General features: G+C 44.9%; 2 protein-coding genes across 2 annotated transcripts in view; one reads left to right on the top strand and one right to left on the bottom strand.

The window, feature by feature from the left end:
• Positions 1 to 25,583, bottom strand: part of LOC140721622 (NACHT, LRR and PYD domains-containing protein 3-like) — a 1,017,925-nt gene that overhangs the window by 542,268 nt on the left and 450,074 nt on the right. The window lies entirely within an intron of this gene.
• Positions 1,059 to 15,352, top strand: LOC140721621 (cell adhesion molecule CEACAM15-like). The gene is made up of 9 exons (XM_073036432.1): positions 1,059 to 1,110; positions 1,311 to 1,628; positions 7,515 to 7,802; positions 11,225 to 11,336; positions 12,540 to 12,595; positions 13,200 to 13,264; positions 13,459 to 13,500; positions 14,090 to 14,133; positions 14,490 to 15,352. The coding sequence occupies exons 1-9, from the start codon at positions 1,059 to 1,061 to the stop codon at positions 14,491 to 14,493; spliced, it is 981 nt and encodes a 326-aa protein (XP_072892533.1). The 3' UTR covers positions 14,494 to 15,352.

Raw genomic sequence — 25,583 nt, 5'->3', positions numbered from 1 at the left:
CATGTACCTACTTCCGGATGGTGGTAAGGACACGAGAACATATCCAGGATGGTAGTCATCAGAAGAGAGCATATCCCGGATGGTGGTAATGAGAAGAGAGCATATCCCGGATGGTTGCCATGAGAAGAGAGCATATCCCGGATAGTGGTAATGAGACAAGACCATATACCTGACGGTGATCGCCCTTAATTATGGACCTGGTATTCCTAAGGAACCACCTTTTGAAGGTTTTTTATATTATGAAGAGCCTTGCACTGTGATGAATGTGATTGTTGAACACAACCCTCTGCAATCTGTGTCGACCCTGTGCATTGCAGCCTGCACACCAGACGGTGATGCAAACGGTAAGAATACTCTCCGCCTTGATTGTGCGAGCATTTCCCAGTTTCTGGTGACATACCCATACCAAATCTCTTCAAGCTTTGTGGGCCGAAGGGCGTTTATTGTGCTGTAGGCTTCAATGAGGACTGGTGTGTGATCTCTTCGTCTTGGTGTCCTTGTATGCAAGATTATTGCGGCGACAACACTCAGCCTGTCTCCCTATCTGGGATGGAAGTAGTTTTGAGGAAAGTGCCACCTGATCTGGTGGAGGACGACACCAGAGTATCGAGGGCCGAATAGCCTTCTGCTTCTCCAGCGTTTTAGGTTCGTTTACTCTCCGCCTTCTCGCTCTGCGCTCCAGTCAGCTCCGGCTTTTCAGATAACGGGCTCTCGGGATCTCTCCTGGAGACCAGGAAATGAGGCTCACTCTTCGAATGTAACAGAGACAGGGGCCTCTCTCTCGGGATCGCGTGGATGACGTTCACTTTACTCTCTCTCTCTTTCTCTTCATGTCGGTGAGTAAGAGAAACTCTCTTTGAGATCATTATCGGATTCAACACATCAGCAGATAGTTGTAGAACAGCACACAGGATTTGATGTAGATTTGTGCAAAGTACAGACACTCTGATCCAATCAGCGCTGCCGCTCGTGACGTCAGAATCCAGATATCTGACCCGCAAACCAGGAAGTGCGGCTCAGTCTCCGAGTGTAACAGAGATCGGCGCTGCTCTCCCGGGATGTCGGGACTGCCCTTCGCAGCTCTCGTTCTTTGTCTCCACATAACGGCGGGTGAGTGTCACTCTCTCGAACCCTCAGTGGCGGATAACCATCAGAGTGGCGGGTGGTAGGAGGGATGAAGATGAGATTATAATTATCGACCTTACTGAGCTGAAAACAGATCCCGGGTATCTCTACAGATTGAGTTAAGTGCAGTTCCCAAGTCTATCCGCGTCTGTCGCTTTTCCCTCATATGATTTTCTCTTTCTCAGGTGAGTCCCAGCAGTTTACTATTATCGTTGAGCACAGCCAAATAAATGTCACCGCTGGGGCTGATGCGCTTTTTTCAGTCCGGCCGTCGTCCAACGTCAGCAGTGGAAGCTGGATTTTTAATGGGAAAACAGTCGCCCAGTGGATCGGTCAGACCGGGACTGTAGATAATGAGTACACATCGCGGGCAGAGTTATTCACTTCCAACTGGTCGCTTCTGCTGAAGTCGGTGAACGTGCTGGACAGCGGGGTATACCGTGTGAATATGGTTCCAACTAGCGGCTCCCAAATCTCAGCGACCGTCACTCTGCGTGTCACTGGTAAGTGAGACAGAGTCATGCGATCTCGGAATATAACTTTCATTTTATTCCTGTGGTGAAAGAATACAATACAACCTTTACGGTGGTCGCAGAACCTGGACTCCAGTGAACTCTGCCAGACCTGCTCTCGGACTGTTCAGTTCTCACTGTTGTGCGTGGCTGTGTATCCCCGTTTCTATTTGCGGGCTGCTCGCACTTGTCCGTGCCGGATGTCAGTTCCGTCTTCAAGTCCATCAAGTGATCATTTGTGCTGTATTTTACTCTATTTTTGCAAACGGACTGTTTCTCCAGTCAGCTGGAAATGATTAATTCTAAATCATCTACCTCAAAGTTTAACGACGCTATCCTCCCCAGTGCCGCCCACATGTCTACGACAGTATAGAAACATAGAAAACCTACAGCACAATACACGCCCTTCGGCCCACAATGTTGTATCGAACATGTCCCTGCCTTAGAAATTGCCAGGCTTACATATAAGCTCCACGTACCTATCCAAAAGTCTCTTGAAAGCCCCTATCTTTTCCGGCTCCACCACCGTTGCCGGCAGCCCATTCCACGCACTCACCACTCTCTGAGTAAAATACTTACCCCTGATATCTCCTCTGTACCTACTCCCCAGCACCTTAAACCTGTTTCCTCTTGTGGCAAACATTTCAGCCCTGGGAAAAAGCCTCTGACTATCCACACGATCAATGCCTCTCATCATCTTTAACAGTTCTATCAGTTCACCTCTCATCCTCCGTCCCTCCAAGGACAAAAGGCCGAGTTCACTCAACCCATTCTCATAAGACATGCTCCCCAATCCAGGCAACAACCTTGTAAATCCCCTCGGTACTCTTTCGATGGCTTCCACATCCTTCTTGTAGAGAAGTGACCAGAATATTGACAGCACTCTGTAGTTTTATCTCTGATCTGTCCATCTGTAGCAATTTGCTTTAAGCAGAATATATCTCCTTGGAGCCATCATTTCATCACAGTACGTTACACATGATCCATGATCTGTGGTATTTTTACAGAATCCGTATCCAGACCCAACACCACATCGAATGACGCTGACTCAGTAGAACACAATGACACAGTTAGTTTGCAGTACACGGCAAGAGGGGGACATGCTTCCTATTCGTGGTTAATGAAAAGCAGGACAGTTAGCTCTGACGTTAGGATTACCGTGAGCAGCACATCGACTGAACGTTTACCGCCAGTATCACTGTACTAGCCCATGTGTCCAACACTGATTATCTTTAAATGGAGAAAAAACAACGATAAGAGAATGATGTGTAAAGGGACTTGTCAGTCCTTTGTGTAGGATTGCCTAAAGGTTAATTTAGAGGCTGAGTCTATTGTGAGGAAGGGAAATGCGATGTTAGCATTCATTTCAAGTGGACAAGAATATAAAAGTAAGCATATAATATTGAAAGTTTATAAAACACTGCCGAGGCCTCAATTGGAGTATTGTGAACAGATTTGGCCCCTTACCCGAGAATGGATGTGCTGAAATTGGAGAGGGTTCAAAGGGGGTTCACGGAAATGATTCCGGGATTGAAAGACTTGTCATAATATGAGCCTTTAATGTCTCTGAGCCTGTATTCACAAGAATACAGAAGAGTTGAGAGGAAGGAAACTGTCTATAAGGTCACCCCTCATTCTTCTGAATTCCAGTGATCAAATGTTCGTCATATGAAAACAATAGGCTCATGTGAGTGAACTTCCTTTGAGGCCCTTCAGGTTCAACACATCCTTTCCAAGAACAGTGCCCCAAATCTGCTCACAATACTCCCGGTGAGCCCTCACTGGTGCTTAAACAGTTGAAAGGTCACATCATTGCTTTTACAATCTCGTCCACATGAAATGAATGCTAACACCGCCTTCTCCCCGTATTCCTTGAAGCCCTGACCAATAGAAAATCTATCAACCTCTGCGCTAAATATACATAAACACATGGTCTCCACCCCTGCTTGTGGCAAACAATTCCACGGATTTACAACCACTTCTGAAGAAATACCTTTTCAGCTCCATTCTAAAAGGAGGGTTCTCTAATTTTAGCTGTGTCATCTTGACGTTGACGCTCCCACCACAGGAATCATCCTCTCTATAGAAAACTATAGATACATAATCATCCACTATAGGAAACACCCTCTCCACATCGACTCTATCTGTGTCCTCTGGTCCTAGACTCCCCCACTATAGGAAACATCCTCTCCACATCCACCTTATCTGTGTCCTCTGGTCCTAGACTCACCCACTATAGGAAACATCCTCTCCACGTCCACTCTATCTGTGTACTCTGGTCCTAGTCTCCCCCACTATAAGAAACATCCTCTCCACATCCACTAAATCTGGGTCCTTTAGTCCTAGACTCCCGCACTACAGGAAACATCCTCTCCACATCCACTCTGTGTCGTTTTTTAGAAGTTAGGGGGATGGTTAGTCTGAGGCCATAATCCTCTCCACATAAACTCTAACAAGGCCTCTCACAATTCGATAGTTGTCTATCAGGTCTCCCCTCATTCTTCTGAATTCCAGTGAATACAGATAGATAGATAGATAGATAGATAGATAGATAGATAGATAGATAGATAGATAGATAGATAGATAGATAGATAGATAGATAGATAGATAGATAGATAGATAGATACTTTATTCATCCCCATGGGGAAATTCAACATTTTTTTTCCAATGTCCCATACACTTGTTGTAGCAAAACTAATTACATACAATACTTAACTCAGTAAAAATATGATATGCATCTAAATCACTCTCTCAAAAAGCATTAATAATAGCTTTTAAAAAGTTCTTAATTAGTTTACTTAAATACATTAAATACAATCAACCCCGGCACTTTAACATATCTTACCCCTGGCGGTTGAATTGTAAAGCCTAATGGCATTGGGGAGTACTGACCTCTTCATCCTGTCTGAGGAGCATTGCATCGATAGCGGCCTGTCGCTGAAACTGCTTCTCTGTCTCTGGATGGTGCTATGTAGAGGATGTTCAGGGTTTTCCATAATTGACCGTAGCCTACTCAGCGCCCTTCGCTCAGCTACCGATGTTAAACTCTCCAGTACTTTGCCCACGACAGAGCCCGCCTTCCTTACCAGCTTATTAAGACGTGAGGCGTCCTTCTTCTTAATGCTGCCTCCCCAACACGCCACCACAAAGAAGAGGGCGCTCTCCACAACTGACCTATAGAACATCTTCAGCATCTCACTACAGACATTGAATGACGCCAACCTTCTAAGGAAGTACAGTCGACTCTGTGCCTTCCTGCACAAGGTATCTGTGTTGGCAGTCCAGTTTAGCTTCTCGTCTAACTGTACTCCTAGATACTTGTAGGTCTTAACCTGCTCCACACATTCTCCATTAATGATCACATGTGGAGGGGCATTTCGCATTGAGGAATTAGAGAGGCCACATAAGGACTTAGACATATTAGGGGAATGGGAAGAGAAATGGCAGGTGGAAAAGTGTCATCATGCAGAAACATAGAAAACCTTCGGCCCAGAAAATTAATGTAATTAATGATTAATGACCCAAAGCCATTAAATGCTCTTTATAGGAAAATCATTGATGATAGACTCAAATGAGTGAATTTCCAAGAAAAATGGCCTAAATCTGCTCACAGTACTCCGGGTGAGACCTCACTGGTGCTTAAAAATTTGAAAGATTACACCGTTGTTTTTATAATCTCATTCACTTGAAATGAATGCTAACATTGCATTACCCTCCTCACCACAAAACCAACATGAACATTAACCTTTACTGCATCTTGCTCAAGGACTCCCAAGTCTCAATGCACTTCAATACTTTGTATTTTCCCTCCACTTAGGGAATATTCATCTCCCATTTATTCTAACAAAGTACATAACCGTTCGCTAACCGGCACTGTATTCCATCTGTCATTTCTTTGGCCATTCTCCTAATATGTTTTGTAGCAGGATTTAAGTATGATTTACAATGAGATTTACAAGGATGTTTCCTGGATTGGGGAGCGTGCCTTATGAAAGTAGGCTGAGTGAACTCAGCCTTTTCTCCTTGGTCCGTCTGAGGATGAGAGGTGACCGGACAGAGGTGTTTAAGATGAAGAGAGGCATTGATGGTGTGCATAGTCAGAAGTTTTTTTTCACCAGGGCTGAAATTGTTGCCACAAGAGGACACAGGTTTAAGGTGCTTGGGAGTAGGTTCAGAGGCGATGTCAGGGGTAAGTTTGTTACTCAGAGAGTGGTGAGTGCGTGGAATGGGCTGCTAGCAATGATGGTGGAGTCGGATACGATAGTGTCTTTTAGGAGACTTTTCGATAAGGACATGGAGCTGGAAAAATATAGGGCTATGGGTAGGACTAGTAATTTCATAGGTCGGGACATGTCCGGCACAACCTTTTGGACCGAAGGCTTTGTATTATGCTGTAGGTTTTCTATGTTTCTGCATGATGACACTTTTCCACCTGCCATTTCTTTTCCCATTCCCCTAATATGTCTTCGTTCTTGTGTGGCCTCTCTAATTCCTCAATGCGAAATGCCCCTCCACATGTGTTCGCGTCGTCTGCAAACTTTACAAGAATGCAATCAATTCCATCGTCCAAATCATTGACATGTAACAGGAAAATAATCGGCTCCAACACGGACCACCGTGGAACACCACTGGTCACTGGCAGACAGGCAGAGAAAGCTCACGCTTTGGCTTTCGCCAATCGGCCATTACTTTATCCATGCTGAATCTTCCATGTAATACCATTAACTCGAAGCTTGTAAAACAGCCGCATGTATGGCACCTTGTCATGGGCTTCTGAAAATTCCCGAACACAACATCGACCGCTTATCCTTTGTCTATCCTGCCTGTTATTTCTTCAAATGATTCCAGCAGATTTGTCAGGCAAGATTTCCCCCGAGGGAAGCATGCTGACTGCAGCCTATTTTATCATGTGCCCCCAAGTACCCTGAGACCTCATCCTTAATGATCGACTCCTTTCCAAACAGTTCTGGCCAACTCGTTTATCCCATTGTAATACTGACACATATGACTTCAGCTTCTCCTTCACAAATTTCAGGGTGAATTCGATCACGTTATAAACACTTTCCCGAAATTGTTTGTTTTCTTTTCCCTAAAGGTCTCTGTTCAATTCTGTATCTTTGCTCAAATCCAGAATAGATGATCCTCTACTGGGCTCAAACCCGAGCTGCCCTGAAACACCAGCTCGCAGGGACTCGACAAGATCACCCTGCTGGAACCAGCATCAAACTGATTTTCCAAATCTATCTTCCTATTGAAATCCCTCCTTAATTATTGTAACATTGACCACTGGACATGCATTTTCTATCACACGTTGTAGTTTTAGGCCGCATCATTATTCTGTTTGGCGGTCTCTGTGCCATTCCCATCAGGGACTTTTTACCCTCGCTGTTCTACAGCTCTCTGCACATCGGTTTAATACATTCCCACCCTCTTTCACCTCTTTCTAATACTTTAACTTCATGTTTCACCAACACAGCAACGCCGGCGCGCTTGTCCTCCTGCCGGTCCTGTCGATACAATATGTATCAAACACCCGGCTAAAGCCTTGATTCGGTGTTGCCAACAATATTATAGGACTAATTTTGTAGGTGTAATAAGATGCAAAAAGACAGAGTATACGGGGAGACCAGCTTATTCGCATTTGTTCCAGAGGACAATTAAAGTATAGCCAAGTTACTTAGTCCCCCTGTGAAACAGCAGTAAAGTTTTAAACTCCGCCGGAGTTTCATTCAGTCCGCGATCTGATCTGAAATCGAAACACGTGGGGATAAGAGACAGGAATGACGACAGAGACAGGGATCTTGAGTTGGCGAACCAAATGTTATGAACATGATGTAGCTGAAACCAAGTGTAACTGCATTCGAAATTTAATTTTAGATCCAGTGACCGGGGTTGCCGTGGTGACCAATAATCCCACTCCCCTGGAAAACCTCGATACCATCGCACTGAGTTGTGTCGCGTCGGGCACTGTTGAGACACGGACATGGTTCAAGGACAACCAACCCATCCAGGAAAACGGCAGAATATTTACATCTCCCGACAAGGCGAAACTGACTATAATCAGTGTGAACAGAAACGACGTAGGGACGTACAAGTGCATCGCCAGCAACTCTTTCAGCAGTGATGCTGGACAGACCTACGTGGAGGTTTACTGCAAGTACACAGGTAACCAGCAACCATCATTTGTAGCGGATGCTCCACAGGTATTCTCATTTTATAGACAGGCCAGAGGTGGTCAGAATTGTACCGGAGCGTCCAGTTGTTTCAAATATTGTGTCAAACCTGACGTTAATTTGCCAAGTGAAAGTAAGTCCAGAGCCAGCCTATTGGCTCGCTTTGTCTGACACTCCGAGGGAGGAGTTGTAATGTTTGATGGCCACAGGCAGGAATGATTTCCTATGACGCTCAGTGTTACATCTCGGTGGAATGAATCTCTGGCTGAATGTACTCCTGTGCCTAACCAGTACATTATGGAGTGGATGGGAGTCATTATCCAAGATGGCATGCAACTTGGACAGCATCCTCTTTTCCGACACCACCGTCAGAGAGTCCAGTTCCACCCCCAAACATTAGAGGCCTTGCGAATGTGCTTGTTAATTCTGTTGGTGTCTGCTACCCTCAGCCTGCTGCCCCAGCACACAAAAGCAAACATGATAGTACTGGCCACCACAGATTCGTAGAACATCCTCAGCATCGTCTGGCAGATGTTAAAGGACCTCAGTCTCCTGAGGAAGTAGAGACGGCTCTGACCCTTCTTGTAGACAGCCTCAGTGTTCTTTGACCAGTCCAGTTTATTGTCCATTCGTATCCCCAGGTATTTGTAATCCTCCACCATGTCCACACTGACCCCTTGGATGGAAACAGGGGTCACCGGTGCCTTAGCCCTCCTCAGGTCCACCACCAGCTCCTTAGTCTTTTTCACATTAAGCTGCAGATGATTCTGCTCGCACCGTGTGACAGTTTCCCACCGTAGCCCTGTACTCAGCCTCATCTCCCTTGCTGATGCATCCAACTATGGCAGAGTCATCAGAAAACTTCTGAAGATGGCAAGACTCGGTGCAGTAGTTGAAGTCCGAGATGTAGATGATGAAGAGAAAACGAGGCAGGACAGCCCCCTGTGGAGCCCCAGTGCTACTGACCACTCTGTCTGACACACAGTGCAAGTACTGTGTGCCAGTGCTTGAAAGTGCAATAAAGTATCTAAAAAGGTTAGATTGGGACAGGTTGTTCTCTGGAAAGGATGTCGTTGGTAAGTGGGAGGCCTTGAAAGGAGAAATTTTGAGAGTGCAGAGTTTGTATGTTCCTGTCAGGGTTAAAGGCAAAAGAAATAATAATAATAAGGAACCTTGGTTCTCGAGAGATATTGGAACTCTGATAAAGTAGAAGAGAGAGATGTATAACATATACAGGCAACATCGAGCAAATAAGGTACTTGAGGGGTATAAAAAGTACAAAAAATACTTAGGAAAAAAATCAGAGGGCTAAAAGAAGGCATTAGGTTGCTTTGCCAGTCAAGGTGAAGGACAATCCTAAGAGCTTCTACAGATATGTTAAGAGCAAAAGGATAGTAAGGGATAAAATTGGTCAGCTTGAAGATCAGAGTGGTCGGTTATGTATGGAAACAAAAGAAATGGGGGAGATCTTAAATACTTTTTTTTTGCATCTCTATTTACTAAGGAAACTGGTATGGAGTCTATGGAATCAAGGCAAACAAGTAGGGAGGTCATGGAACATATACAGATTAAAGAGGAGGAGGTGCTTGCTGTCTTGAGGAAAATCAGAGCAAATAAATCCCCAGAACCTGACAGGGTATTCCCTCGGACCTTGTTGGAGACTTGTGTTGAAATTGTAGGGGTCCTGACAGATATATTTAAAATGTCGGTATCTACGAGTGAGGTGTTCATGTTGTTCCCTTGTTTAAAAAAAAACACCTCTAAAAGTAGTCCGAGAAATTATAGGCCGGCAAGTTTGACGTTCGTAGCAGGTAAATTATTTGAAGGATTACTAAGAGAAAGGCTTTACAAGTATTTTGATAGACAGGGACTCACCAGGGAGAGTCAAGATGGCTTTGTGCGTGGTCGGTCATGTTCAAACCAATCTATTAGAGTTTCTCGAGGAAGTTACGTGGAAAGCAGATGAAGGGAAGTCAGTGGATGTTGTCTACATGGACTTCAGTAAGGCCTTTGATATAGGAGGTTAGTTATTAAGATTCAGTCGCTAGTTATACTTGAGAGGTAGTAAATTGGATTAGATATTTTCTCAATGGGAGAAGCCAGACAGTGGTAGTGGAGGATTGCTTCTCTGAGTGGAGGCCTGTGACTAGTGGTGTGCCACAGGGATCAGTGCTGGGTCCATTGTTATTTGTCATCTATATCAATGATCTCGATGACAATGTGGTAAATTGGATCAGCTAATTTGCTGATGATACAAAGATTGGAGGTGTAGTGGACAAGTGAGGAAGGTTTTCAAAGCTTGCAGAGGGATTTGGACCAGTTGGGGGAATGAGCTGTAAAATGGCTGATGGCAGTTTACTGCAGACAAATCTGAGGTATTGTACTTTGGAAGGACAAACCAAGGTAGAACATAAAAGGTAAATGGTAGGACACTGAGCAATGCAGTAGAACAGAGGGATTAAGAAATGCAGATACAAAAATCACTGAAAGCTGTGTCACAGGTAGATTGGCTCGTAAAGAGAGATTTTGGTACATTGGCCTTTATAAATCAAAGTACTGAGTATAAGAGTTGGAATGTTGGTGAGGTTGTATAAGACATTGGTGAGGTCAAATTTGGAGTATTGCATGCAGTTTTGGTCACCTAATTACAGGAAAAAAAAACATTAATTAGGTTGAAAGAGTGCAGAGAAGGTTTTGTAGGATGTTTCCGCGACTTGAGAAACTGAGTTACAGAGAAAGTTTGAATAGCTTTGGACTTTATTCCCGAGCGTAGAAGAAAGAGGGGAGATTTGATAGAGGAAAATAAAATAATGATGGGTATATATAGGGTTAATGCAAGCCGACTTTTTCCACTGAGGCCGGGGGAGAAAAAATAAATAAACAGAGGGTATGAGTTACGTGTGAAGGGGGAAAAGTTTAAAGGGAACATTGTTGGGGCTTCTTCACACAGAGAGTGGGTGGGAGTGTGGAATGAGCTGACAGGTAAACTGGTAAATGAGGGCTCATTTTTAATATTCAAGAGAAACTTGGACAGGTACATGGATGAGAGGTGTATGTAGGGATATGCTCCAGGTGCAGGTCAGTAGGACTAGGCAGAAGAATGGTTCGACACAGCCAAGAAGGGCCGAAGGGCCTTTTTCTGTGCTGTAATGTTCTATGTTTCTATGGTTCCATTCGGAAATTTGTAATGGGATATCCCCCACCATCCTTCTAAATTCAAACGAGTACACACCCAGAGCAATTAAACGTTCCTCGTATGTTAACCCTTTCATTCCGGGAATGATCCTTGTGACACAATGTACGACTCCAAACTGACTCAGTCAAATTGTTGTGAAAGTGAACTTGCCACTGATAAAGACGTGTTCTCGGAATGTAAGATATATATATTTCCTTGTGTGTTATCAACAAAAACAGATGGCAATTGCACCCTCGGCTCTGGGGCAATCGTGGGCATTGTACTTGGTTTACTTGCCATGGGCCTGATCGGCGGAGTCAGTGGATGGTTGATCGCGAGGAAAACTGGCTGGTAAATGCATATTTTCTCCAAATATCGCTTCTACTTTTAATTCGTGCGGTAGAACTTTTTTTTTCTTTTTTTGCATAAGTGGGATATTGGAAGCTTTAATGCGAACTTGTGATGCGACAGGCGAATGAAGCAAATTACACAAACTGGAGAGGGAAAGAGATAAATACCTGCTGACGGTTCATGTGCAAGGTTCAGGAATGGAACACGAACGGTGCATGGGTGGAGATGCCCACCAGGCACTGATGTCCTTTCGGTGGGCGGTAACGGATATTAGACCATAAGAGCATGAGATACAAGAAGAGAAGTAGGACTCAGAATGCCAGAACAATTGGGATGTTAGACCATATAGGAGCAGAAGTAAGCCATTCAGCCCATCGTGTCTGCTCTGCCATTCAATCATGCACTGACCCAATTCTTCCAGTCACCGCCACTCCCCTGCCTTCTGCCCATACCCTTTGATACCCTGGCTAATCAAGAAACTGTCTCTGTTTTAAATGCGTCCAGTGAATTGGTCTCCACAGCCGTTCGTGGTAACAAATTCCACAGATTTACCAGAGTCTGTCTAAAGTAATTTCTCCGCAACTCTGTTCTAACTGGACGCCCTTCAATCCTGAAACCGTGCTTTCTTGTCCTAAAATCCCCTCCCATGGGAAATAACTTTGCCATATGTGACTGAATGTTACCCTGTCGACAACAATCAACTTCGGGTATCATGGAGCAGTCGGTCAATCCTCGCCTCTCGTCTGGTGATTTTAAAACAAACGGGGTCCGCTCGGGCTCTACCTGTTTGCATTTTCACATCTCATTTCTCAAAAGCTGCTAAACTCGATCAGCAATTCCGGAATCACTCCACAGAACAGGGACAGTCTGTGGACAGAATCAGCATTAAGCGTTCACGTGGGCGTTGTTTTCCTGAAATGTGAACATTTGTCTGAAAGCGGAAGCGTTCAGTGATACATGTGTCACTTTCCCCTGACAAACTGAGATCTGAAAGCCCGAAACACCATCGCTGTGCAATCCAATATGGCCACTGTTGTGAAGATCGAGTAGGACTGGAATCGGGCATCTGATAGCCGGAATAGATTCAAGTAAAAAACAGGGAGTATCCAATGGATGAATGGGAATTATATCATTCGGTGTATCAGTGCAAGAAAGTCACTCGCTGCCGGATTCATATTTTGTCCTTTGTTTCTGTTTATTCAGGATCAGAGATCCGCCACGATCCCAATACGTCACGAGCATCAATTCCGGAAGGAAGGGTGAGTGAACTGCATTTCAACTGTTCTATTACTGAGCCCACGGATATCTTAATATTTCATTTAAACATGTTAGTTCCTAACGCACAGAAGCTGGAGGTTTTCATCCACGGTCACGAATAATGCTGCTTGGGTTGTCGGGTTGTCCAGTTTAATAAGTGGAAATTTTCAACTGAGGATTACAATATCATTGGAGGGACGGTATGGTATTTTCCTTTCCGTATCTGACCTAAATTATTATTACCTGGCTCTGGCGTTTGTGGGAGACTTAGGGGGCAAAAGGTTAAGGGTAACGAGTGTGGAACGAGCTTCCAGTAGAAGTGGTAGAGGCAGGTTCGGTATTGTAATTTAAAGTAAAATTGGACAGGAAAGGAATGGAGGGTTATCTGCCGAGTGCAGGTCAGTGGGATTAGGTAAGAGTAAGCGTTCGGCATGGACTAGAAGGGCCGACATGGCCTGTTTCCGTGCTGTAATTGTTATATGGTTATATGGAATGTAGTTCGTGCTATCGCTGGCATTTTGTTTTGTGGCCGGATTGACATCCGCTGTATTAACAACGGCCCATGATGCTCTTCACCGCTGTGACGTATCTGTATTGTTCCCGCAGGCATCTTGGATACAAACACCGTAAACGCATCGGGAACCTATGAAAATTTCTTCAGGATTGAACAGGTTGGATCTTTGTGTTATGTTCATGATCTCAGTCATTGTTTGAAAGATGAGAAGATAAGTAATGTGATGGGTCGCGTCCGAGCAGCAATGAATGTGAAGATTGATACCCTCGGGGTTTACATGTGGAGAGTCAGAATACAATTGTCGAGCGCAAGGTAAACGTCACAATAGAAATTTTCAATTTCTCCTTTCAGGGCGCAAGGAACAATGCAGAAGATGGAAACTCCACTTACACGGTGAGGGAATTATTTGCGTCACTCCCTTTTTGAAGTAATTGTTTCCACTTCACACAGTATGATGAATCACACAGCGGATGAACTCATGACGTATCATGTGTCTGTCTTTACTGCGGAGCAGACCATCAGTATGACAGTGTCAGGGCACCGGAGTGGTTGCAGTCACTATAATAAGGAGAAGATGCAAGATAAGCTGGAAGGGCTGAAGGTGGAGAAATCACCGGGACTAACTGCACCCCAGCATTCTGAAATGGGCCGCTGAAGAGGGAGTAGAGGGATTAGTACTGACATTCCAAGCTGCTGATTTCTATGAAATTGTTTTTGAGGACTAGAAAGTTGCAAATATCACTCTGATCTTCTTGACGGAAGGGAAGCAAAGGACTAGGGATCACGCGCCCTTCCGCTTAGGGATCATGTCTGTCTGTCTCGGATCCTCTGTCCGTCATGGTCCAACTGTTCCCTGTTACTTTCAGACATAATTTATTAAATGAGCGCAGATACTCTTCAATATTCTTGCAGTTCGCTTCATTTACAAAATGTTTTTAATTTAAAATATCTGCTAATCATGCTGATTTCCTCACATTAACAGGGACTTGTCCTGGAGGACCGATCTGTTTACAGTGATCTGAAGAGGTATGTGAACGGGATATTGGGCTGCTGATACATAGTGTCACCTGTAAAGGAAACGTATCCACTAGTTTCCGTTCTGTGAGCCGTGCAGGACCATGGTTGTGCCCGTGATTAGCAGTTTCGAGACACGTAACAGCGCAAGACTGGAGTTAGGCGGCATCGTACAGCGATATATTGTTATTGAAAGGAACAAATTTCCTGGGACTGTGGCGACATGAAATCTCCCAGTTGTATGCAAGGTTGCATTGTCACGATGTTTGACACAAATTCAAAAGTCATCACTTCGTATTTATCCTCCCCAGCTGCCGCACTTTCGGGTTGCTGACGTGGTCAACATAAATTGTGAATTGTTTCCGCAGATGACGTCACTGGTGAAGAGAAGGGGATGGTTGGCCCGTGAATTGACACAGAGGAAGGACAACTATCGAGGGAAAAGCCACCGTTCAGAATGTCCCTCATTCTTTCTTTATAACTGTTCTCCATCTCTCCGTTTGATCTTTTCTGCGTTTCACATCCTCACGCCGAAGTCATCACTGAAGGTTTTGACTCGTTTGTATCACAGCAGCTTAGTTCCCTCACCTCAGCCCAGACTCCTATGACCCATAATTGACACCTTCACACTGCCGCCGACATTTTCCCTCTCAACTTTGCTGTGTCATCTAACCTCTACACCGTCTTGTCCCACATCATGGTCCGGTAGGTTTCTGACTACTAGTAACGCTCAGAACCATGAAATATCGGAGCGCTTCACGCTCAACCCACAGCTTAGCTTCGTTATTCACTTGACGTGAGGCCGGTGCCGCGGCACAAGCGGCCAAATGGGAATAATTCCATTGTTTTCACCCTTCAAGAAGAGATATATTGGGAAGGGTGTCCCGGCTATTGCAGAGAGATCTAGCAGAAAGACCCCGGGAATGAGGGAGCTCCCGTGCGAGGAGCGCCTGCCTACCCCTTCCCTCAATGTTTTGAGAGTTTGTTTTGGTGCGTTGCCCACAGTCGGGCATTCTCGGGCCGAGAACCCTTCCTTCCAATTTTTATAAGTGGATTCGGGTTGGCGGATTGATTTCTTTTCCTATGGAAGATGTATAGCTGTACAGCTCCGGGGTTGTGCGCCCAATGTTGTTGTTATTCTTTTGTTTGTTTGTTTGATTTTCAGTTAGTAGCTATTTTTTAATTATTAGGGGTTCTTTTTTTTTCCTTCATTTTCATTCAAAAATATATTCTTAACACTTTATTTTCACTTATTATTATTGATATTTTGCTTAGCTTTGTTAATCAGTAAGTTGCTAATTTAATTCTTTATTGCATATAATGACATATTGAGTTAATGTATCTTTTGTTCATCTTTAATAATAATTAATAAAAATATCTTTTTTAAATGAAAATGAGTCTCATAAAAGACCCATTTATCCGCCTTTGCTGGGAGGGCATTCCACACACCCATCACTGTCTGTGTGAAACTCTTACCTCTGATATCCCCCTTGTATCTACTTCCAAGCACTAGGAAGCTAGGCCCCTCGTGTTAGCATCCTAGGGAAAATGCCTCTGAGGATCCACACGATCGATGCCTCTCATCACCTTAAACGCCTCTATCAGGTCACCTCTCATCCTCCATCTCTAAGGAGAAAAGGCAGAGTTCACTCAAGCTATTCTCCTAAGGCATGCTCCCCCATCCAGGCAACGTCCTTTTAAATCTCCTCTGTCAATCGGGCTTGCTGTCGTTCGCTGAAAGGGCCGAAGCAACTACTCTGTTATTTTTATGGCTGAATAATAAATGTAATATAATAGAAAACGGTGCTGAATCTCTGACTTGTCTTCCGATTGCTGCGTGAAGTGGCTCAGAAAATGATGATCAGTCCGAGTCACAGTTTCGGCCCCCTTTTCCAATCTGCCTATATGGCAGAAATGTGATGTCGCTTCTGATTTGCAGCATGTTGATTTATCCCATAATTTGGTCACTTCATGTGGTTCTTCCATCAGTCTCCGTCGTGTCGATGTTTCACTGTAACCCAGTGAAATGATTCTTGTTGCTCAACTTAGTTTCAAACTTGTTCGCTTAATGCTTCACTTGCAGGTTTGGTGTTTGATGAGGAAGGTGTTAGCATTCATTTCATGAGAACTAGAATGTAAAAGCAAGGATGTGATTCGGTAACTTTATAACGCACGGGTGAGGCCTCACTTGCAGCATTGTAAGCAGGTTTAAACCCCTGAACTGACCAACAATGCGCTGAAACTGGAGAAGGGCTCAAGGAGGTTCACAGAAATTATTCCAGAATTGAATGGCATGTCACATGAAGAGCTTTCAATGGCTCTGGGCCTGAGGGGTGGCCTCAATGAAACCGATCGAACGGTGAAAGGAATTGATAGGGTGGGTGTTGAGAGGATGTTTCCTGTGGTGGGAGACTCTGAGACCAGAGGACACGGCCTCAGGGTTGAGGGGCGAACTTTTAAAAGGAAGTTGAGGAGGAATTTCTTTAAACAGAGATTGATGAAACCGGGCAATATTTTGTCACAGGCAGCTGTGGAGGCCAAGTATTCGCAAGATTGAACAGACCCACCACCCAAAAATGAGGATCACTTTTTTTGTACTTTATTTAATTGAAGTTCATCATCAAACAATCATTTCCACAAGGTGTATTTCTGTACATATCTATCATATATCCATATGTGCCACAGATCTCCACACTATAAACCTCCACGCACTTTAATCACCCTTGGGAAGGTTTCACTGCTACCGCAGCCAAGGATACCAGCAGAGTTTCATATAGGCTGTCCCACCCTGTACAATAAACTCCGACCATCCACCCGACCTATTATCCTCAGGTTATCCCACAACTCCGCAGTCTATTGTTAAATCATGACTGAAATCTGCATTGCCCGTTTCAGTGAAGATTCCAGTAAATTATTATTTAAAACAATATCCCCGTAGCTGCTGGAAATCTGAACTGCAAACAGAAATTGTCGGAAACAACGTCTCGGTGGGAGACCAAATTCATGCTCTTGGTTCCTGGTATCTCCATCGCTGATCCAGACACGAAACGCAGACTGTGTCTTTTTCCAGAGTTGCTGCTTGAACCGTCCTTTCTTTAGAGTAATGTCTACATTTGTGCCATTTGCAGGACGAAATGACACACGGGAACAGAGCAGTGACTGGAGATCAGAGATGGTTGTGGTCTCCAGTGGCGCTGCTGCGGAGACCCGTGTTCAATCCTCTTCTCTGCCCTCTCTATCTCTCTGGGGGTTTAGAAAGGGTTAACAAAGCTTTGCCGCTGATCTAGTTGCTCCAGTTTGCAATCGGCCGCTTCCTTTGTTATAAAAATAGTTGCTTCCGAATAGCCTGGTATTGTGTAGCAAACACTTCCCGATCTCAATTCAACGAAACCTTAATTCTCAGAAACAAGAAGTGAAAAGTATCCAACGAACGTCAGCGTTTAATGTGCTTAGTCCTGTGTTGTCAGATTAGAGATCATGCCCCAAGCCTGGTTGGATACGTACAGTGCCCACAATATCTCCTGTCGGATGGACACACGGAAACAACAACACTGAGAACTACTTCGGTCAGCTAACATCTCAATACGGGCCGGGGAGGGTTACAGAGACAGTGAGGGGAGTAGCACTTGATATGGATACGGGGACAGAGTGTCCCTAGAGGCCAGAAGGGCGTAGAGAACCGGGGAAGGGTTTAGTGCTTGAAGAATGACGCAGAAACAGGCAAGGTATAGGGACTAGAGGAAGCTCTAGATTGCTGATGAGAGGCGGGAGGGTGTTTATTAGACCGGGAGCAGTGTAGTGGCTCAGGTGGTGGTGGTGGGGGTGGGGGCAGTGTTTACAGAGAAATAGATGGGTTTTGCTGCAGGTGTCCTCTTAGTGTCGGAGAGGCCTGGGGGCAAGATGTCTAAAGGGACAGGGGGATGGGCATAGACTGGTCCCGGTTTCAGAAAGGGAATGGTGTAGAGCTTGGAATTTCAGAGACAGGGCAAGTATGCATTATTTGTATTGTTCCCACAATTTTAAAGGTTCTGAAGTTGTTTTACTTCCATAAACATTGATGATTCAATATGATATTTATCTCGACATTAATGTTACTCTCAGGGAGAAGGCATATGAACATGAAGACAGACGCTCAATCCTCTCCGCCACCATCAGATTTCTGAATGGTCTTTGGACCCATGAATACTACCGCAACTGTTCTTCTCGTTTTGCAATACTTATTTATTCTATGCTTCTTATCTTTGCTCGTAGCCACAGTTATCTATTGCTCTGCATCTCTGCCACAAGACAGCAGATTGAATGACAAATGTCAGTGATGATAAATCAGGTTCTGATTTTAAACATTCTCCAGGCACCCAGTTCCAGTTGTTATCGGTCAGAAAGCTGAGTCGGGAGCAGAGAGATTCCGCAGTACGGGGTGCGTTTCTCGGGATCTGGTTTTAAGTGAGGTTGGCTGATTTTTCCAATATCATTGTGTGTTGATAGATTACACAGTGAATTTGTCTCTCCTCTGAGATATATCTCAGCGAAAATGGTCACCAGGAAAACAAATCCTAGAGGAATAATTTCATCAAAGTGTGGTGCGGATTCTTTAAGGGATGGGTCTGGGTGTTGTTGGCAAGGCAGGAATTTATCACCCCTCCCTCAACAAACCCCTCACTGTGCGGTTTGTGCTAGGATCCCTCCTTAATCTGCCATACCCTGTGTGGGAAAGCTGCTAACAAAGCTCTCTCAGGCAGGGAATTCCGGGAATCGGACCCGCACCGTGATGCGAGCAGTTCAGACTGATTTCCCAGTGACGGGGTATCTTCCAGACAAAAGTAGTGTTTAATCGCCTTGTTCCTCTTTTTTCTTGTTCACCTTCGCCCTCAGGGCGAGAATGGTTGTTAAATTGGGGTTGGGTTAGTCGGTAGTAGTGGGAGTGGTGGTCTGGAATTTCTGGTAGAATACTCCTGGTAGGTCAGTATGCTGCATTCTATAGACTGTGTACACATCTATGGGTGGTGGAGGAAGGGAACCTGCATCTTGCAATTGCATTCACTTGCTCTGTAGCAGTGACTAACACTGCACAGTCTGCCAATAATAGATAAGAGAGAAAAAGGAAGCTGTGGTAATTGCTTCATCATAGTTCTGCAGCAGTTCAATTGAACTACACATACTGTCAAAACAACACCGTTCTCCCTCCATCGATCACTCCACCACCCCCACGCCCCCCACAGGGCAGGTCATTGTGAAAAAGAATACAGATAGTTTTACAGATCGATGTAAGTAATAGCTTGTTTCTCCAGCAGGATTGTCGGCGGTATTGCACAGCGTATTGACACCTCACCCAAGCCATTTTCAACACACTCTCAAGGACTGAATCAGTTCCACAGGGCTGTAATAAATGTTAAAACATAGGCCACACGCACCCATCACCCAGCAAGTTTACTGCAACTCGGTTTGTTTCCCATGTACGGACGTATATTTCTTCAGCAGTCCAAATTCAACCAGAAATACGGTCAAAGCAAATCAGCACCACCTCTACAGAACAGAGAACATAGAATAGTACAGGACAATACAAGCCCATTGGCCCTTAAACCCTGTCTCCCACAGAAAATCATGTACACACATATCATATATCCATCTGTGCCACAGATCTCCACACTTTAAACCTCCACGCACTTTGATCACCCTTGGGAAGGTTTCACTGCGACAGCAGCCAAGGATACCAGCAGAGTTTCATATAGGTTGTCCCACCCTGTGCAATAAAGTCCGACCATCCACCCGGCCTATTATCCTCAGGTTATCCCACAACTCCGCAGTCTTTTGTTAAATCATGACTGAAATCTCAATTGTCCGTTTCGGGGAAGATTCCAGTAAATTATTATTTAAAGCAAAATCCCCGTAGTTGATGGAAATCTGCAGTGTAAACAGAAATTGTCGGAAAGAACGTCGGGGTGGGAGACCAAACTAATGCTGTTGCTTCCTGGTATCTCCATCGGTGATCCAGACACGAAACGCAAACTGTGTCTTTTTCCACAGTTGCTGCTTGAACCGTCCTTTCTTTAGAGTAATTTCTACATTTGTGCCATTTGCAGGACGAAATGACACTCGGAAACAGAGCAGTGACTGGAGATCAGTGATGGCTGCGGAGACCCGTGTTCAATCCCCCTCTCTGCCCTCTCTGTCTCTCTGGGGGTTTATAAAGGGTTAACAAAGCTTTGCTGCTGATCTAGTTTCTCCAGTTTGCAATCGGCCGCTTCCTTTGTTATAAAAATAGTTCATTCCGAACAGTCTAGTATTGTGTAACAAACATTTCCCGATCACAGTTTAACGAAACCTTAATTCTCAGAAACAAGAAGTGAAAAGTTTCTCACGAATGTCAGAATTTAATGTGCTTAGTCCTGTGCTGTCAGATTAGAGATCATGCCCCAAGCCTGGTTGGATACATACAGTGTCCACAATATCTCCTGTCGGATGTCAGAATTTAATGTGCTCAGTCCTGTGCTGTCAGATTAGAGATCATGCCCCAAGCCTGGTAGGAGACCTACAGTGTCACAATATCTCCGGTCGGATGTCAGAATTTAATGTGCTTAGTCCTGTGCTGTCAGATTAGAGATCATGCCCCATGCCTGGTTGCATACCTACAGAGTCCACAATATCTGCGGTCGGATGACAGAATTTAATGTGCTTAGTACTGTGCTGTCAGATTAGAGATCATGCCCCAATCCTGGTTGGATACCTACAGTGTCCACAATATCTCCTGTCGGATGGACACAGGGAAACAACAACACCGAGAACTACTTCGGTCAGCTAACATCTCAATAGGTGCCGGGGAGGGTTACAGAGACAGTGAGGGGAGTAGCAATTGATATGGATACAGGGACAGAGTGTCCCTAGAGGCCAGAAGGGCGTAGAGAACCGGGGAAGGGTTTAGTGCTTGAAGAATGACGCAGAAACAGGGAAGGTCTCGGGACAGGAGGAGCCTCTAGATTGCTGATGAGAGGCGGGAGGGTGTTTATTAGACTGGGAGCAGTGTAGTGGTTCAGGTGGTGGTGGTGGGGGTGGGGCAGTGTTTACAGAGAAAGAGATGGGTTTTGCTGCAGGTGTCCTCTTAGTGTCGGAGAGGCGTGGGGGCAAGATGTCTAAAGGGACAGGGGGGTGGGCATAGACTGGTCCCGGTTTCAGAAAGGGAATGGTGTAGAGCTTGGAATTTCAGAGACAGGGAAAGTATGCATTATTTGTATTGTTCCCACAATTTTAAAGGTTCTGAAGTTGTTTTATTTCCATAAACATTGATGATTCAATATGATATTTATCTCGACATTAATGTTACTCTCAGGAAGAAGGCATATGAACATGAAGACAGACGCTCAATCCTCTCCACCGCCATCAGATTTCTGATTGGTCAATGGACCCATGAATACTACCGCAACTGTTCTTCTCGTTTTGCAATACTTATTTATTCTATGCTTCTTATCTTTGCTCGTAGACACAGTTATCAATTGGTCTGTACTTCATCCACAAGACAACAGATTGAATGACAAATGTCAGTGATGATAAATCTGATTCTGATTTTAAACATTCTCCAGGCACTCAGTTCTTGTTGTTATCGGTCAGAAAGCTGAGTCGGGAGCAGAGAGATTCCGCAGTACGGGGTGCGTTTCTCGGGATCTGGTTTTAAGTGAGGTTGGCTGATTGTTCCAATATCATTGTGTGTTGATAGATTACACAGTGAGTTTGTCTCTCCTCTGAGATATATCTCAGCGAAAATGGTCACCAGGAAAACAAATCCTAGAGGAATATTTTCATCAAAGAGTGGTGGGCATTCTTTAAGGGATCGGTCTGGGTGTTATTGGCAAGGCAGGAATTTATTACCCCTCCCTCAACAAACCCCTCACTGTGCGGTTTGTGCTAGGATCCCTCCTTAATCTGCCATACCCTGTCTGGGAAAGCTGCTACCAAAGTTCTGTCAGGCAGGGAATTCAGGAAATCGGACCCACACCGTGATGCGGGCACTTCAGACAGATTTCCCAGTGGCGGGGTATATTCCAGACAAAAGTAGTGTTTAATCGCCTTGTTCCTCTTTTTTCTTGTTCACCTTCGCCCTCAGGGCGAGAATGGTTGTTAAATTGGGGTTGGGTTAGTCGGTAGTAGTGGGAGTGGTGGTCTGGAATTTCTGGTAGAATACTCCTGGTAGGTCAATATGCTGCATTCTGTAGACTGTGTACACATCTATGAGTGGTGGAGGAAGGGAACCTGCATCTTGCAATTGCATTCGCTTGCTCTGTAGCAGTGACTAACACTGCACAGTCTGCCAATAATAGATAAGAGAGAAAAAGGAAGCTGTGGTAATTGCTTCATCATATTTCTACAGCTGTTCAATTGAACTACACATACTGTCAAAACAACACCGTTCTCCCTCCATCGATCACGCCACCACCCCCACGCCCCCCACAGGGCAGGTCATTGTGAAAAAGAATGCAGATAGTTTTAGAGATCGATGTAAGTAATAGCTTGTTTCTCCAGCAGGATTGTCGGCGGTATTGCACAGCGTATTGACACCTCACCCAAGCCATTCTCAACACACTCTCAAGGATTGAATCAGTTCCACAGGGCTGTAATAAATGTTAAAACATAGGCCACACGCACCCATCACCCAGCAAGTTTACTGCAACTCGGTTTGTTTCCCATGTACGGACGTATATTTCTTCAGCAGTCCAAATTCAACCAGAAATACGGTCAAAGCAAATCAGCACCACCTCTACAGAACAGAGAACATAGAATTGTACAGGACAATACAAGCCCATTGGCCCTTAAACCCTGTCTCCCACAGAAAATCATGTACACACATATCATATATCCATCTGTGCCACAGATCTCCACACTTTAATCACCCTTGGGAAGGTTTCACTGCGACAGCAGCCAAGGATACCAGCAGAGTTTCATATAGGTTGTCCCACCCTGTGCAATAAAGTCCGACCATCCACCCGGCCTATTATCCTCAGGTTATCCCACAACTCCGCAGTCTTTTGTTAAATCATGACTGAAATCTCAATTGTCCGTTTCGGGGAAGATTCCAGTAAATTATTATTTAAAGCAAAATCCCCGTAGTTGAAGGAAATCTGCAGTGCAAACAGAAATTGTCGGAAAGAACGTCGGGGTGGGAGACCAAACTAATGCTGTTGCTTCCTGGTATCTCCATCGGTGATCCAGACACGAAACGCAAACTGTGTCTTTTTCCACAGTTGCTGCTTGAACCGTCCTTTCTTTGGAGGAATTTCTACATTTGTGCCATTTGCAGGACGAAATGACACTCGGAAACAGAGCAGTGACTGGAGATCAGTGATGGCTGCGGAGACCCGTGTTCAATCCCCCTCTCTGCCCTCTCTGTCTCTCTGGGGGTTTATAAAGGGTTAACAAAGCTTTTCTGCTGATCTAGTTTCTCCAGTTTGCAATCGGCCGCTTCCTTTGTTATAAAAATAGTTCATTCCGAACAGTCTAGTATTGTGTAACAAACATTTCCCGATCACAGTTTAACGAAACCTTAATTCTCAGAAACAAGAAGTGAAAAGTTTCTGACGAATGTCAGAATTTAATGTGTTTAGTCCTGTGCTGACAGATTAGAGATCATGCCCCAAGCCTGGTTGGATACATACAGTGTCCACAATATCTCCTGTCGGATGTCAGCATTTAATGTGCTTAGTCCTGTGCTGTCAGATTAGAGAACATGCCCCAAGCCTGGTTGGATACCTACAGTGTCCACAATATCTCCTGTCGGATGTCAGAATTTAATGTGCTTAGTCCTGTGCTGTCAGATTGGAGATCATGCCCCAATCCTGGTTGGATACCTACAGTGTCCACAATATCTCCTGTCGGATGTCAGAATTTAATGTGCTTAGTCCTGTGCTGTCAGATTGGAGATCATGCCCCAAGCCTGGTTGGATACCTACAGTGTCCACAATATCTCCTGTCGGATGTCAGCATTTAATGTGCTTAGTCCTGTGCTGTCAGATTAGAGAACATGCCCCAAGCCTGGTTGGATAGCTACAGCGTCCACAATATCTCCTGTCGGATGTCAGAATTTAATGTGCTTAGTCCTGTGCTGTCAGATTAGAGATCATGCCCCAAGCCTGGTTGGATACCTACAGTGTCCACAATATCTCCTGTCGGATGTCAGCATTTAATGTACTTAGTCCTGTGCTGTCAGATTAGAGATCATGCCCCAAGCCTGCTTGGATACCTACAGTGTCCACAATATCTCCTGTCGGATGTCAGCATTAAATGTGCTTAGTCCTGTGCTGTCAGATTAGAGAACATGCCCCAAGCCTGGTTGGATAGCTACAGCGTCCACAATATCTCCTGTCGGATGTCAGAATTTAATGTGCTTAGTCCTGTGCTGTCAGATTAGAGATCATGCCCCAAGCCTGGTTGGATACCTACAGTGTCCACAATATCTCCTGTCGGATGTCAGCATTAAATGTGCTTAGTCCTGTGCTGTCAGATTAGAGATCATGCCCCAAGCCTGGTTGGATACCTACAGTGTCCACAATATCTCCTGTCGGATGTCAGCATTTAATGTGCTTAGTCCTGTGCTGTCAGATTAGAGAACATGCCCCAAGCCTGGTTGGATACCTACAGTGTCCACAATATCTCCTGTCGGATGTCAGAATTTAATGTGCTTAGTCCTGTGCTGTCAGATTAGAGAACATGCCCCAAGCCTGGTTGGATAGCTACAGCGTCCACAATATCTCCTGTCGGATGTCAGAATTTAATGTGCTTAGTCCTGTGCTGTCAGATTAGAGATCATGCCCCAAGCCTGGTTGGATACCTACAGTGTCCACAATATCTCCTGTCGGATGTCAGAATTTAATGTGCTTAGTCCTGTGCTGTCAGATTAGAGAACATGCCCCAAGCCTGGTTGGATACCTACAGTGTCCACAATATCTCCTGTCGGATGTCAGATTTTAATGTGCTTAGTCCTGTGCTGTCAGATTAGAGATCATGCCCCAAGCCTGGTTAGATCTATGGGTGGTGGAGGAAGGGAACTTGCATGTTGCAAGTGCATTCACTTGCTCTGTAGCAGCGACTAACACTGCACAGTCTGCTAATAATAGATAAGAGAGAATTGGGAAGCTGTGGCAATTGCTTCATCATAGTTCTGCAGCAGTTCAATTGAACTACACATACTGTCAAAACAACACAGTTCTCCCTCCATCGATCACTCCAGCACCCTCACGCCCCCCACAGGCAGGTCATTGTGAAAAAGAATGCAGATAGTTTTAGAGATCGATGTAAGTAATAGCTTGTTTCTCCAGCAGGATTGTCGGCGGTATTGCACAGCGTATTGACACCTCACCCAAGCCATTCTCAACAGACTCGCAAGGATTGAATCAGTTCCACAGGGCTGTAATAAATGTTAAAACATAGGCCACACGCACCCATCACCCAGCAAGTTTCCTGCAACTCGGATTGTTTCC

This window comes from Hemitrygon akajei, unplaced genomic scaffold, assembly GCF_048418815.1.
Source record: "Hemitrygon akajei unplaced genomic scaffold, sHemAka1.3 Scf000058, whole genome shotgun sequence".
NCBI classification, from domain to species: domain Eukaryota; kingdom Metazoa; phylum Chordata; class Chondrichthyes; order Myliobatiformes; family Dasyatidae; genus Hemitrygon; species Hemitrygon akajei.
Note: the sequence above shows the minus strand (reverse complement) of the source record. Positions and strands in the feature narration are given on the sequence as shown.